The following is a 16,225-nucleotide window of genomic DNA, read 5'->3' on the forward strand; positions in this document are numbered from 1 at the left end:
ATATAAAAATAGTAAAAGAATAAGCCATGGGTGTTTGGTACTTCTGTTGGGTGATGTCTGGAGTAAAGATACAAAAAAAAAAAAAAAAAAAAAAGGCTATGGAAGAGAAAGGGCAAAGTCCTAAGGCCAGCAATAAATACACTCAGGATCCTCACCTATACTGAGATGCATTTATAGTAACTAGGACTGTGTATTTTGGATGGAAGACTGAAACTGAAGAAAATTTCCTTTTCCCTACAATCTCTGGGAAAATGCAGCATTTCTGCCTTTTTTTTTTTTTTTTTTTTTTTTTTTTTTTTTTCTCAGCGTGATGCAGGAGGCTCAAAGGAAGAAATGTTAGTCCCATCTGCTGGCGTGCTCCTTCCTCTTGGACCTGGCGCTTCGGGACATAGTTTAGTGGGTGACATTGGTAGTAGGGTGAAGGTTGGACCGGATGATCTTGGAGGTCGTTTCCAACCTTAGTGATTCTGTGATTATCTATATTCACCTTTAACTGCTGTTTGCAGCCCTCAATGTACCCTAGTATAGGATCTGTTTGCGTACAGGTTACTAAAGGCAGCGGAGGGGCCAGTGAGCATCCTATGGATAGGGAGCAGAGACCTGGAGCAGCTACTCCCTGTCCCTCTCCTTTTGCTCAAACCGACTGAAAATAATAATAGTAAGAGTAATAATAATAATAGTAGTAATGAGAATAATAATAGTAATGAGAATAATAATAATAATTCGATAATAGAAAAATAATAGATTGATAATAGTAAATTAATAATAATAATACATGAATAATAATGAATTAATGATAACAATAATAAAGCCAGGAAAAATCAAACACACTTGGCCCGGGGCCACAGGGAGCTGATTGTTCCCCCCAAAAAACTGCAAAGCCAAGGGCAGCGGCACCGGGACGAGCCGGGGGGCGCCCGTGGGACCCCGCACCGCCCGCGGGGGCGGGCCAGGGCCGCGCAGCGCCTCCGCCTCCCCTTCTTCCTCCTCCTCCTCCTCCTCCTCCTCCTGCAGCTCCGCAAGGAAAAGCCGGCAGCGGCTGCGCTGGCTTGCCAGAGCGGCGGGGCAGTGCGAGCGGGGAGAGGCTGCTCCCCATCCTCTTAAAAAAAAAAAAAAATATATATATATATATATAATAATAATAATTAAAAATACTGAATTTTATTGTATTATCGCCGGGGATGGGGCGGCGCTGTGGCCGCGGAGCCCGGGGCTGCGGCGGTGGGCGAGCGATGTCCCGGGGCGGGCTGTGAGCCGCGGCAGCCCCGCCGACAGCAGCAGGTACCGGGGGCACCGGGGAGGGAGGGAGGGAGGGAGGGGTGCGGAGCTGCCGGCCCCAAGGTGCTTCAGCTGAGCCCTGCCGCCGGGAGAGAGGCGTCGGGATTTGGGGGAAGGAGGTCGGGCTTCTGCTGGCTCCGTCGTGTGCGCTTTGGGGCTGGGGATGGGAAAATCTCGGCTGGGGGGTGTCGGTGAAGGGGTTGGTGAAAAGGTGCCTGGGGGAGCTGGTTTAATGTTTTCGTGGAAGTGCTCAGCCGTCTTCCCACCCCCGTCTCCCCGAGTCTCAGCGTTTCCTCGGGTCCCGTCTTTCTGTTTCCAGTGAGCTTTTATGGTATTGCTGGTTTGAGGCAAGCTCAGACCCTCCTAAGTTCTCCGTTCGGTCCCTGGCTCGTTCCCAAGGACTGATGCAAACGTTTTGCACGCTGGCATTGCTCTTCGGTTTACCTCTGAGTGCCCTGGCTGCCAAAGGTCATTCAAATCCCATGCCAGGTCTTCCTATCGCTGGTTTGCTGTCCCTCATTCAAAGTTTCAAAAAAAACCCTTCTGGAAGCTGTGCGTGTGGCCACACTGCCTCCGCGCCCTTTCGCTACACCCCTCTGTTACCAGCTCAGTGTGTTTCCAGCCTGATTTCTGCGTTCATTAATTAATCCGGCCGCGCTCTGCCCCGCTCCTCCTAATTACCGTGTTTCAGCTGCTGTCACGCAGCTGGAGCCCCGGGCAGGGAAGGCTCCCGAGCAGGAACATTATCTTCATATCCCCCTGTGGCTAATTAGGTTTCGCAAGCGTCGCTCTCCTTTCCGAATAAACAAAATAAGAGGGAGCAGACCCAAACAGGGGGCTTGAGGAAGAAGGGGCAAGAGGAAAGTGTCTTTCCTGGAGAGGTTTCTGTGCTCGCTGCCCAGCCTCCTGTGGGATATTCCCTGCGCTGGTCCCCGCAACGTGAGCTGGGTTTTTGGAGAACGGCGTCCACTGGGACGAGCGAGCAGCCCGGCTTTGTGACCCTAGCGGGCACGCAGGACAAATTGCTCCACACCAGCCCCAAGGCTTCAGTAAGTACAGGAGGGCAGGTATCGGACAGCAGGAGCCATCTGAAGGCACCAAGCGCATCTTTTCTTCTATAAATTCAGCATTTTCTCGGCCGGTAACTAAATCCTAGGACAGTCTTTTAAGATGGTGTCTGTGCTGCCTCTTGGTGCAGGCAAGCACAGTGTTGAGGACTTTAAAAACCCCACATCCATAACCCGATGGTGGTTTAAATGTTGACATCCAGCTGTGCTTCCTCGGTAGGGTGCGGGTGTTTTGTTTGTTTGTGTGCTTTGGTTTTCTTCCTAAGGAGCAACAGGTTGTGTTTATTTCCAGGTTCCTGCTCAAGGAACAGAGCAATTAGCTTTTCTGTGTTTCTGTGCTCCTCTCTAAAATAACAGCACAGTTATATTTTGGGGTTTTCTGTAAGAGAATTAATATTTCTCAAATGTCTGGGAATGCATAACAGGAGAAATCTGATCTGTGCAGGAGACATCCCCAGCATCACTCGGTGACCAGGCTGCTCTACCTCCTTGTGGTCTCAAGGCCCGTGACCACTTCATTCAACCCTATTTTATTATATCACAGAGCAAACACTGGGGGTACCAACTGTACAAAGCACGGCCCCAGAGCCACACGGGGCTGCCTTCTGCTCCTTGATGCCTTTAAACCCCAGCGAGAAGGAAGGTAACCCCCCGACAGCACCCACCGCGGGGAGAGGTGCCAGGGGGAGGCTGCCCTGCTTCCCCACTGGGAAGGAGTGGGAGCAAGGCGGAAGGCAGCGGTCCCTTTTGCCAAAAAAGGGATGACTGCTCTGGCTTTTCTATTTTTTTTCCCCCTTGCTGTATGTGTGGCAGGGACAAGCAGCTCGTGGACAACCCACTCGCTGGGGTGCTTTCCCGCAGCCGAGCTAAGGGGAGGTGGGCGGCTCGTGCCTGCAGCACTGAGCTTCTGCTGCGGGGAGACGAGGAAGGTGGGGAGGAGAGCGGTGCCTGCACACACACAGAGGTTGTCACAGAGGACCAGGACCTGAATTAGTCCCCTCAGATGGGGGCCTGTCATGTCACTTTCGGGCTGTGTGGTTCCTGGATGGCTCCATTAACACAATGCTAAGAAATCTGTCTTCCCACCTCCCAGGAGCTCAGAGGTCACTGGTTTTGCCCTTTCAACTTACAGTGCTTGCTGCTTTTCCAAGTGGGGGGGTGTTGGCTTGTTAAAGTGTTTTCTTGGTAAGAGATTTTGGAAATGATGATGAGCAAGAGGACTTACCAGCTCCTTTCTGCACAGGTCTCTGAGGGAAGGCTGACTGCACCCAGGGGAGCAGTGGAGTCCAAGCAGGGGCTCTGTGTGTTTGCTCCCTGCAGTGCCTGGTGCTGCTCCCATCTCACTGCCATGCTTTTATCACAGCCCAGAGCTGTGTCCAGGGGGTTGCATTCAGTTCCCTGAGTTTGGGCTCTCCAGCTGTTGCTTTTAAGTGTCTTTGCTCTGGGGCTGGTGCTGCTGGGCAGAACAACGCCCCCACTTCCCAACATAGCCCAGGTGCCCAGGACCAGGCTGTAGCCCAGCCACGATCAAAAAGCAGATCCCAGGATGTGCTGCCCCACTCACCCCAAGGTACAGAAAAGAGCAGGTCCCCTGGCACTCTGAAATTGCTTTTTGGCAGCCACAAGCACAGACCTTGCCTTGGGCTTTGTATGCAAGCTCTGCACCTGGTGGCCTTTGTAAGAAGCGAGTCCTCTAAGCATGACACATGAACTATTTTTTTTGTTTGTTTTGTTTGTTTATTTGTTTGTTTCTCTTAAAGTTGCCTTTTTCTGCTGTATTTTTATGTTACAAGGGTACCCTCTAATTTTTACCCCCCAACCAGCACAAAAGGAATGATGGATTAGCGCAGAAGTATCTTAGCATCTTTCCTCTCTTCAATGGGAGCCACATATCGAAGTTGACAGTTCCCTGGAACCAGTGCAGCCCATGAAGTAGCCACAATAGTACATTTAATCTGCCAGCCCTTTTAAAGTATTGAGAGCACTACGGTCCCTGATGCCTCCCGTGAGCTGACCTTGCCTGGCAGAGCCAGACACCTCCTTACTGCTTCACCAGCCCTCAAGCAGCCCCGTTAACCACTGCTGCTGGAGCTCCCCAGGCCAGGCAGCCTGCTGGTAGACTTTCAGCAGCACCAGATTGATTTCAAATAATCAAATAATCACTTCTCCAAGGCACTCCTGTTTTGTAATTCAAAAAAAAATATGCATGTATACTTAGCTGCAGCACCCAGAGATCTGTCAGACTTGATCTTGTCCTAAAAATATCACTGATGGGAAAACCTCAAGCCATCCATCAACTCCAAAAAAAGCTTGAGGAGCTGCAGCAGAGAAGATCAATCTAGTCATCGCTGAGGTTCTGGTTTTAGCTTTTCTATGTGTTTTCATGTCTATGAGCATTCATGTCCACAAAAACTCAGGCTAGACCAACCCTACGTATTCTTAAACCTTTCTGCTCAAGCTGACCCAAGGAAGGAACCCATTTTCAGTGAAATCTGTTGGAGACAGACAGGCAAATAAGCACCTGCAAATGCTCATGGGAGGTTCATACCTCAACAGGTGAGCAGCCAAAACCACTTGGTTTGTCCCTCCATGAGGCATCTCTCCCCTTTGTCAAATTTATCGCACACCTGCTAGAAGACTGAAGCAAAACAGGGAGAAATGTGGTAGTCTGGTGGGCATTTTCTAACTTTATGCAAGTGGGAAAATACCTTTTCTGTAATTAAGTAACCTGACATCCTCCATTTAAGTATTTAAGTTAAGAACATTTGGTTTTAAAACAAGAAGGAGGGCATGTGTTACACCTTTGTGCAATAGCATCCCAGCAAGCAGCCTTTGGCCAGGGAGTCTTCCTGGGTGTGGGGACATCTTCTTCTCTGCCCATCACTTTGAGCATCATTGGATTATGGCACAAACAGCCATCCTATGCACTTCCTCAAATGTACAGGCATGTTTGTGGGCAATGGTGCTGTTGAAAACACTGCTGCTGCTCAGTCAAGTGCATAACGTGTCAAGTCCTGCATGAATGAGTGCCCTTTCCTCGTCTCGTTCAGTACGTCTGCGAAGTACCATTTGTTAGCTCAAAGAAGGGCTTGGGTTTCTGCACAGAGCTGATCGTGGGCTAGGAAGCAGTTGGCTGTGAGGTGCTCTTTGATGCATGAGACGTGTTCCTGAATTCTGCATAACACTTGCAGACCATGTCTATTTAGATATACACCCCGTCTTTTTAATAAGAATAGCCATCTGCCAAAGTAAACAGAGGTGACTGCTTGGCTTATTAGATGTTTAGATTAATAAAACCAAGAGCTGGGAATGCTCACTAAGTCATCTGTTCTACACAAAACCAAACCAAGCCCGTATTAAAAATGGTAAGGCTTCAGCTGTTGCCGAGGCTGCAGGATAAGCAGCTTGAAATTTTGCCTGCATATACCAGAGCTTCGCTGTCTGTGCAATCTGGGGGTGATGCTGCCTTCCTCTCCCCAGATGGCAGTGGGCCACAAAGCCTTGTTTCAAATGCAGCCTGGTTTCCATGCAGGCAGGAGAAGGACTTGTAGTGCATGCCATATATTTCATTTCCAAGCCCTGTGCTTCAAGCAGAAGCTCTCTGGCATCTTTTTAAGGGTAGAGCCAGGGAAGCATGGGGAAAAAGCAGACCCTTGTTAGATAATAGCAGTGCGCTGCTCCTGCCCATGCTGCAGCATCCACCTCATGAATGAGGAAGGTGAAGTGAAGGCAAAGGCTGCCATCTCTGCAGAGCAGAGCACCTCACAAGTGTATATTTCATGATGGAAACACAGGCTTCCCTCTGGCATGACCAGCATCCTGCCACCAGGTAGGAAAGACGATTGCTTCCGTTGGAAAAAGGACAATGGAGTTTTCCCTCAGAGGAAACAAGATATGGGAGAAAAATCGTTGTATCCTCATTTTCCTGTGCCTGGAATGACAGCCCATTATTACTGTTATGTGAGTTGGAAAATGCAGAAATGCCAACAGGGAATGAAATGAGGAAAGAGTAGGAGGACAGAGGAGGACAAAGTGCAGTGCTTTTCCTATAACATTTTCGTTAGCTCACAGTGGCTCCAGTGGGTTTCTTCTTTAAATGGCAAAATAGGGAAAAACAGGCCTGTCCTGAGATCCGTGCACCCTTAATTTATATAATGAAAAGTTACATGAGGTAATTACCTTGTAGTTCAGCAATAATAAATCCTGTCAGATCTGTTTCATCTAGCCTTGGTTTATCTTTAATGTCTCTGTATCTAAAAAGTCTTAAACGGTAACTAATCTCATAGCATGGCTGGAGTGTGTGGCATTTGAAACTCACGATTTCTCTTTTTTAATGTTCACTACAGATTAAATTTACCAATTTAACTTGACTAGCTCTATTTGGAGTACACTTAAGAGTCTCATCGGGTTTATATTGGCTACATCAGTAGCAGTAAACTACATCTGTTCAGGATTGTTCTCCAGCACTAAGGGCAACAGGCACAGACCAGCCTGTACCCACGGCATTGCGCTGCCCTGTCCTCCAAAACAGAAATTAAACACGCTTTCAGGACCCTGGCAGCAAGGAGATAACTTCTCCCTTAAATTCTCAATATCTTCTTCAAATAGTTTCTGTAAATTCATGCATGTCTACAAAACTGTCCTTCTTCTTGCTGTGGTGGGCTGTGACTGCTAAATGTGCCACAGCCACATGGTGACAGGGAGCTGGGCTTGCTCTGCCTTCTGGCAGTCCATTTCCATTTCTGCTGAACAGACCCATTGGTTGTCCAGTTGGTTGGCAGATCCCTTCTCCAGTACCAGCGTCTTTAACATGAGCTTTCCCATCAACCTTTACCCTGCACAAGCTCCCCTTAGCACTTTTTCCTATATCAGATCTTTTTCATCTGCTTTTCACAGCTCCTTTGATGTTTGCAGCTAGAGAATATGGTGGTGGTTTGGGGGAATTTGAGTCTATTGGGTGCTATTAGATAAGTGCTGTTGTCTCCTATAACTTTGAGAGCTTTTAAAGTTTGAAAGAAAAATTGCAGTCAGAAGAACAATAAAATAAATAAATAAAATAAATAAATAAATCCAAGTCATATATGACATCTCTTGTCTAATATAAGGTTCAGGTTGTAAATGTAGATGAGCTGAAGCCAAGAAATGAGAGTTACATCAGAGCACACAGCTTCTCTTGATTGTGCATGGACAGTGTTCAACTGCGGGGTGCACTAAAAGAGAGCTTCAGCCAAGTATAAATGAAGTAGCACGGGACTTTTATGGCAATGCCTTTGAAATGGACACACTTGTGGAGTGTTCAAAAAAATAAATATATTGCTGCAGTACTCATACCTGGGACAAGAATGTCCAGCTTTAAGGATGATGTTCTGCCCTAAAACATGGAGGGATGCATCTTCAACAACATATTAATGGGCAGTGTGCCATTAAAACACTCCTTGAATCAGAACTAGCATGTAAACTTCCAAGGCATTTTAAGTCTTCCTAATCCTGTGTATTTAAAGAGGAGCAGCAAAGTGTTTGTATCTCATTAGCGCCTGAAAGGATTTGACAACTGTGATGTTTTACTTTCAGGGGCGAAAATCCTGTCTCTCTTGTTTAATTTATCTCACTTGTGCTTATATTAGAGCATACCTGGAGTGGATACTGAGCATGGCAATGGTTTGCCTACCCTGGCTGGAGCAAAATGAATAATGTCTAGAGTAGCCCACTGGTTACCTAGACTGTCCCACACAGTGCATTTACTTTCTTGCACATGCAAAGAGGTGGCCTCAGCTTGCTGTCCTTGTCTGTGCTGCTGCTGTCTGCACAAAATGAGGGGTGTAAACAGAATTACTGGTGCAAATAAAAGAAAGCCGCAGTCTTAAGGACCATACTAAACACACCTGGGTCATTGCTTTTGTCTCCTGACAGTGGGAAGGTTTTTATGTTCACTGCTTACAGGGTTTGAGAAAGTCAGTACACTCCACTGCTTACACTTGACATACAACTTTGGGATGCTGCTTGGTGTCATCATGTATTTTGGCCAAAGACTCCCACTGGAGTTGCACGTAGTTACATCAGGGCAGACTTTGCCCAGTTGCTTTCAGACCTTACTCGTGGTTCTTACCCAAATGTTAGACCTGTAAAGGGCAACACCACTCGTGGTCACCTAGGGCTGCTAACTCCTACTGTTAATGATGACAAAAATGCAGGGCAGATTTATGACTTTTTGTGATCTCTGCTGAGAAACTGCAATTCCACCTGATACTTATGGTCAACTGTGCAGTGGCTCTCTGCTTAGGGTGGAAGAGGTGGTGAAGCAGCCAGGTTTTTGCTAGACAAAGTAATCCCTGCAGCCCATTTTGCATCCTCCTGGTTTTACTACTTCTCACAAGATCACCCCTTTTAGTTTATCTCCTGATACAGGGATAGATAGCATTGTAACCCAAAGCCTTGCAGATTTACCCCCACACTGCATTGCTGAAATGACAGCTGGTATGATACAGGCATGGGTCACTCGCACCAAACCACTGTTACAAATGCAGTGAAAGGTGGATTTCAAACACAAGATTCTCATTCTCAGCTGGTTTTCACAAGTGCTTTTATTTATGTTATTTTCTGGCAGTTGAATGTTAGGGGGCTTTGATTTTAATTAATTCTTTAATTGACAAAAACAATAATCAATGATGAGTAGAATCAGAGTTGACTCCTAATCAAAGATCATTGTGCACACCAGGGTTAGCTTAAAATGAATGAACATGAAATCTAATTAGACAGCCAGACTGATCTCTCAGTTACACTCTTATATGCTATTACAAAGCGAGTTTTGCTGATCTACACTAATATCAATTGAATATGATTGCTCTGTACTCAGACTGCCGTAAGAGAATGGCATTAAGGGCGGCCCTGGGTGTATTTCGTGCTCGCAGTTGCTCCAGCTGCCTGTGCAAAACAAATGTTGGAACTGAAAAAATGAGGTCAGCCACTGTGAACCCATCTGTCATGTGTGGGAGCCATTTAGTCTCAAACTTATTTTCCTTGGGTTTATTACAGTGAAATAGCTCGTTTGCATTTCCCTCTCCTTATGTTTTCAGTGTGTGCTAAGCCAAGGTTAAGGAACAGGGCTGTAGGTGTTTCTGGGAGGGGGGGGGGGGTTAAGCAGAGGAAAGGGCAGCTTGTGACTCCACGTGCCAGGAGCTCTGGAGGGGGAGCAGCTACAAGCAGGCTCCTAATGGAGCAAGACGGCACGCTGCTTTTGCCTCATCCGCCATCAGTCATTATTTGTGTGCTAGCGAGGCCATGAGAGTTAGAGCCAAAGGCAGGTTTTTCTGTAATAATAAAAAAGCAAGTTAAAAGTCCCCATGTTGAATTTGGCACTGTACTGGTGTAGAAGACTGATGTGTATTGGATTTATGGAGTTATATTGCAATAAGAACATCAAGTATGAACTCCCTATGTATATACAAGCACAGATTCCTTTGCCATTCTGCCGGTGACCTGGATTGTTAGCTTTCTTCTTATTATGATTATTATTGCTTTTTGGTTTATGTACTTCATCCAGTTTGGGTGGGAGGAGCAAAACAAACAGCACGAGCTATTCCAGATGGTAGACAACTTGTGTTTCTACTCAGGGTGTCTAGTGATGAGCTAGCAAATACTGCAGCATTTCAGTTGAAAATATCCTTACATACAGCATTAAAAAATGTTCTTATGGAAATGAAAAAGTAAGTATAAATCTTGCTATTAGTATCAAGTTTTGGAAAATATATTATTTGAAACAAAAACTAAACCCAAAGTACCCAAAGCTAACATTTGTGTTTATTAGAAATAGGTAATGGCACCTTGTGCTTGCTCGTAGGATTTTCTGCATGATCAAGCAGATCTCTCAGCTATGACTTAAGCAGGGCTAGGAAGGATGCACAAGCACTTCTTTGTGTGTTATAAAAACTGAATCCACCCAAACTGAAGGTATTAAAATCTAATGAAAGAATATATCTAATGAAAGAATATATCAGTGCAAACAAAGCTGTCGGCGAGAAGCGAGCACACGCCTTTGGGGAGATCCCGCTGGTGGGTCAGCAGTGTGAGAGGCGAGGCTTGGATGTCCACAGGGTGCAGGAGACCCACCTCGGGCTGTGCTGGTTTAAACTAAGAGCTGCTGATGCATGAGGTGGGGCCGAACTTGCCTCCTTCTGCTGGGGCAAGAATAAGAGGCTATCAACTGCTTTGATGAACCCACCCAAGCATGACCCAGGTGCTCCCAGATCTCTGACTGGAAGGAGAGGGAGCCATCTTGGCTATAGCTCCTTCTCCATGCAGCACTGCTCTCCACAGCCATGCTGATAAGCCCACGTGGCTCTTTTTCTGTGTGCTATAATTAATGTTTGAAGCTCACAGATCTGCTGGCCTTTCACCGGCTGATGTAGGCTTGGGAAGTGTGCTTGTCAGTGTAGCCATATGCTGCTATTTAGGAATATCTCATAGTTTTGGACTTTGATGGAATGAATGCACGTGATTTTGTTCTGGCAACCCAGAATAGTTCTTCAGATGGAGCTCAGATGTCTGCACAACTCTGGCAAATGCTACCCTGCACAAGAAGTAGCAGCCCAGTTGCTGGGAGCATAAAAACTGCCATCAAAGTTGTAATTGCAGTAACCCAATGATCAACAGAAGACACCCTTCTACAGATGCTTCCAGGGGATCCCATCCCACAGAAATGATCCTGATACACCAGGAATTAGGAGCCAGTGCTCTAACGCATGAGTTTTCATCCTAAAAATATTGAAACACGTGCAAGAGAGTTAATTTTCTTGTGAAAGCTTTTATAATGCTTATGAGTGCTCTTACCCGTATATTACTGTCAACTTTTTATATTAAAAAATCATCCCCAAGAATTTCTAAATTGTCATCCAAAATGCATACCTCTATGCCTCCTAGGAGTCTAGGGAGCATGGAAACCATAAATTCCAGGTGGCTGTTTGGGCTACTGGCCATGCTGGCCTCATATTGCCAAGGTAATTCAACTAACTCCGAAGGAAGAAGTTAGAAGATTGATATTAAAAAAGAATAGATTTCAGACTACAAATGCAAGTGGCACCAGATGAGTGCATGCTGAATGAGCTTAGAATTGCACTGAGACTGAGTTTAGAACTGAATTATGCTCGTTGGGTTTATTCATGCAAAGCAGAAAGAATTGGCTCGCTGAGAGGACATGACTTCTAGGGTATAATCAGTTTCTTCCCTTGTTGGATTTATTCTTTTGGAGGTGCTTGCTTCTAAATGGGATTTTATTGCAATAAAGTGTTTTCACCTTTGTAAATTGGCCAGCTAGTCTGACTATCAGAACATAATCCTTGACACAGAGGAGAGGTGAACGTATTCTTTCCTTTCATTATTCAACAAGTTTCCAGTTCATTTGTTAGACATACCCCATTGCCAGGTTTTCAGACAAGAGAGTTCCTAGTGTGAAAAACTGAGTCAATTGGCTTCTGCTGAGATAGGTTTAGTGGACCCCCTCACCTTACCTTACCCTAAACAATTATCACCAAATGTTTTCAGTGTGCAGAGCACAGATCAGCCCAGGGAACGGCAGACAAGACATCTCACTATGGGGATTGCATCTTCTTAGATTCAGAGTGGGCCTTGAAATGTGTGCTGCACAAAAAAGATAAGTATGAACGAAGGGATTATCAAGGATCACTTCAGCCCATTGAATCCACTCTCACATTCCCATTTAATCAAGGATTATAGATAATCCAAAAGCATCCCCAAAGCCTCTGTGCAACGAACCCTCATGCAGCTTCCTAACACCCTACAGCAAACCCTAGGCCCAGAGCTGTAACTGTAGATGCTACAAGGAGAGAGCAGGAGCAATTGCGGGCACCACCACCACTCGTGTATTTATTGCTATGTTTGCTAGCACATGTGAAGTAAAAACAACTTCCCTCATCGTATGGTGGTCTCTAGGTTAATCATGGGGAAAAAGTCAAGCAAAAAGGGTCCACAAAAAAGTCAGTCTAGATTTAGCAAATGTAATTCTCACTGAATTTCACCTCTCTTAGCTGGAAGTTCACACTGTTTGTCAGATATTTTGGCATTACGGGAGGTGCAAGTCCATTCAGAGGGTGACTAAAAGGGGCAGTCCTGTGGAAGTGATGGGCTCTACGGTCCCTTCTCCTCTCATTAGCTCAGGCTCAGCTGTTCCGACTGAAAGGAGAGATGGGGCTTTTATTTCCCCGGGGACAGAGACATCATCAATTATCTGCCATTCCCTGCTGCACACTGTCAGTGAGTCAGGCAGTGAAAAATACTGATACAATTTCACCTTATCCCTTGACACTGCTGATGGGCTAATCATTCAGCTGCCACACACTTAGCAGGAGCAATACTAATTACACTAATTGTGCTTATACACAGCGCATGTTTATATTCGCTAGTAAGCAGAGTGGTGTTTTCATCAGTTGTTCATCAACTACATAGATTTTAAAATGTAAGTGTACCTGTTGGGTTCACTGATGAGGCAGAAGTCTCAGATCTCAAAAGCTTTTAATACCATTTGAAATGTACAGTATGCTTTAGTATTGAGAGAAAAATGCATGTTGTATCTAGAAGATGGTAGCATTATATCAGATAACTACTGAAAATGGACTGAGATAGTCACTTTGTTGGAGCATCCCCCAAATCCCCTTAGGGGTGTGCATCTGTAGGGACACTGGTCAGTTCAGCAGCAGATCTGAGTCAGTCCTTGTGTGATGAGCCTTACTGAAATTACCCTAGTGACTACATATATGCATATAATCAGCAAACAGACCTAGTACTAAATTCAGAGGTAGGTTTGTTTAGTTGATCTATTGCTGCTAGCACAGAGGCCTATGAATGGTTTAACAGGCAGGAAAATAAATCCCCCTCAACAAAGCGTTTTCCAACAATGTGACAAATACTCATCATCCAAAGCATATTTGCTAGATGTTAGTATCGTAAATAATCCACGGACACGGTGCCCATGCGAATCTGGGTTAAAAGGCTGCTGCTGCTGCTGCTGCTGCTAAAGAGGGTCAGTGCAGCAGCATGAGGTCAGCTGGAAATGTCTGAGATGTCGGCAATGTAAGTTTAAATCTTGAGAACAGATTGTGTTTGTACAGTGGAGGCAACCTCTAACCTGATGAACTGAAAAGTAATTGAACCCAACTGTGAGATTTCATCATTTCTGACTCCGTTACTTCCTTTTATCACAGCTTTCTTCTGTACAGAAATACAACATACATTAATCGCCAAGATTATACATAACATATATTTATAGAGAGAGAGCATAAGCCAATCTGGGCTCTGACTTCTGAACATTTTATGCAAAAACAAAGCACAAGTAGCTCCAGGCAGGTCTCCAGTTTGCATTTCAATTGCACTTCATCCACACTTCCTTTTGGTACTGTGCGGAAAGGCTTCATTACTAAAGCGTTGCAAAGCCTCCTGAGCACTTCGGCAAAATAAGTAAAATAAATAAATCAGTAAATTCCTTTTTTGAGATTATTATATTTTTAAGCTCCCCCAAAGCAAAAGAAAACCTAATGCTACCAGCGTGCATGCAAACACTCAAAGGTTTTGTTCAGACCTTTGCCCTTCATTCATGTTAGCACAGAAGATATTCACTGTGAGGAGGATGCTAGCATTTTTATATGAGTTTTGAATCCGAAGTACCTGTGTTTTTATAGCCAGCGTGGTCAGGACTAGCACCTGGTTTCAGGTTTGCTCTTGCTGCCCTTATTTCTCGAGGAACAGCTGATGATTGTGGGGCTGAATCTCCCATTAATGCCGGTGGGGTAAACCCGTCACGCCTGCCTCTGTGCTCCAGGAGCAGGGCCAGCCAGGTTGGAACGGCCTCCAGCTGTAAAGGTCTCCCAAAATGGGGTCTGGCCACATCCAGGCTGCTTACTGGAATAGCCTCTTGCCCGCGCTAATCCCCCAAACATGCCTGGGGATCATTCAAGAAGGTTTTGGTTGGTGCAGCCAGCATGAGAGAGATCTCGGTGGCTGTTCTTCCTCAGGCTGACTGGGGACAAGGAGAGCTTTCCAGGACTACCTGGGCAGATCACAGCTACCTACTGGTCACAGCAGACCAGAATATTCAACTTAAATACACATATCACAAAGCCAAGCTTGTATCTGTGAGAGTTGCCCAGTCACACGGGAACTGATCCAGTTCTCACTCCCGAAGCTGGGAGGTTGATGCCGTTTGGGTTGTGTAACAGGGAGAACTTCGCATTGCTAATGGCGCTGACAATTCTGGAGCTGGAAGAAATATTTTTGGCAAAGCTCTTACAGAAATATTCCCGACAAAGCAGCTCTTCTTGGGCAATGCAGTCCTCTCCAGAGAGAAGTAGCTTGCCACGATGCCTAACACCACCTCAGAGAGTATTTGTCCAGCCTAGCATTACAAATTAAACACAACTGGACTGCACACAACATTTCCCCACATATTTGCTTTTTCCAGTGAGTGTTTGCCGTGGAGGCACCATGTAACTCTGCTCCTTATCTTCAATAAATAAATCTGGTTGTGAAGGCTCAGGCTGCAGATCCGTGGTCCTCACAAGTGGCTCCTTTCTGGGCACTCAGCTCTGGATTGTTCTTCATCTGTGGGGACTGCTTTAAACGTGAGGCTGCTTTAAATGCACCCGCTCAGCCCCGCAGGCTGCAGTTTTACAAAGCATCAGCTCTGCTGCCTGCAGGCAGCTTTTGCCCTGCTATTCAGTCCTGTCTCAGCCTCAACCTCATCCACAGCTGTTGGAGGTGAAATGAACAGGGGGTACAGGACATGCCAGGGCTACCTTTTAAAATAGATGGGAAAAAAAAATATTTTTTTATTTTTATTTTTTATTTTTTTGGTTATTTTCAAGCTGGCCTAATTTCTCCATGCGTATCGCAGCATGACAGCATTAGCACCCTGGGAAGGATGGAGGTGGTGGGTCCAGCAGGATGGAGAACCACTGTCTCCTTCTCCTTAGTCTGCTGATCCCTAAGCTGAGGCTGAGTGCAAATGCTGAGCTGGGCACTGGAAATGAGCACACACACATACCAAGACCTTCCTCTCGTGTTGCCAAGGCCCCCTTGAATGTGTGAAACACAGAACATGTAAAACCCTCACCATCTCTGCTGTTTTCCAAGAAAATTCAACATCCTTGCAGGCACTCTTGTGGTTTATTCTGAAAAGAGAGTGATGGATCTCTGTAGACTGGAGCAGGGAGTCATGTTTGTGCCTTGTCTGACAGCCCCTGATGGGGCTGGGTCACCCCTTGGGATGCCGGGCAGTCCTTGCCTTACCACGTGCTTCTTGCCCACCTTTTTACCTGATGTTCCTTCTGTTGTTTTTCAGGAATATCCTCCCGGCTCCCAGAAATCATGTCAATAGGATCACATTCATTCTCTCCAGGAGGTCCTAATGGGATTATCAGGAGCCAGTCCTTTGCTGGCTTCAGCGGGCTTCAAGAGAGACGCTCCAGGCAAGTACTGTGCTCTTTACGGGAAGCTTCTGCATCAGGTGGTAAAGAGGCGCTGGGGTTTGGAAGGTGGAAAAGGTGGAAAAAAGTTTTCTAGGCTAAAATATCTCTCTACATTGTGTGTATAATCAAGCTGTTACCCTGAGTCTTAACTACCAAATACTTCCCCTCCACTCTTAACACAGGGCTTCCGCACATGCCTCAGAGTTGTGAGAACATTTCAGAGAACAACTTTAATTCCCTAATTTATAAAGCGATCTTTTCACACGTAAAGTGCACAGAAGCACGCTACGCTTCCCACCGCCCCCAGCTTCAGACTGCCGCTACCTAAAAGTCATTTTTCCCTGTGAATTCAAAGCGAGTCCCCTTCTTTCGGGGGGCTGCCTCAGCATCCTGCTGGGAGGGAGGGCA

General features: G+C 46.0%; 1 protein-coding gene across 2 annotated transcripts in view; it reads left to right on the plus strand.

Moving 5' to 3' along the window:
• The window catches only part of RIPOR2 (RHO family interacting cell polarization regulator 2), a 60,686-nt gene that overhangs the window by 12,094 nt on the left and 32,367 nt on the right, over positions 1-16,225 (plus strand). The window contains exons 1-2 of one of the 2 annotated variants that reach the window (XM_084281832.1): positions 1,063-1,281; positions 15,691-15,817. In XM_084281832.1, the coding sequence (XP_084137958.1) occupies positions 15,717-15,817 (101 nt within the window). In that variant the 5' untranslated portion in view covers positions 1,063-1,281; positions 15,691-15,716. Of the gene's footprint in view, positions 1-1,062; positions 1,282-15,690; positions 15,818-16,225 lie in introns of those variants that run through there. The other variant, XM_084281831.1, reaches the window with a different exon arrangement.

The sequence above is a fragment of the Netta rufina genome (assembly GCF_964035555.1).
Source record: "Netta rufina genome assembly, chromosome: 2".
In the NCBI taxonomy this organism is placed as follows: domain Eukaryota; kingdom Metazoa; phylum Chordata; class Aves; order Anseriformes; family Anatidae; genus Netta; species Netta rufina.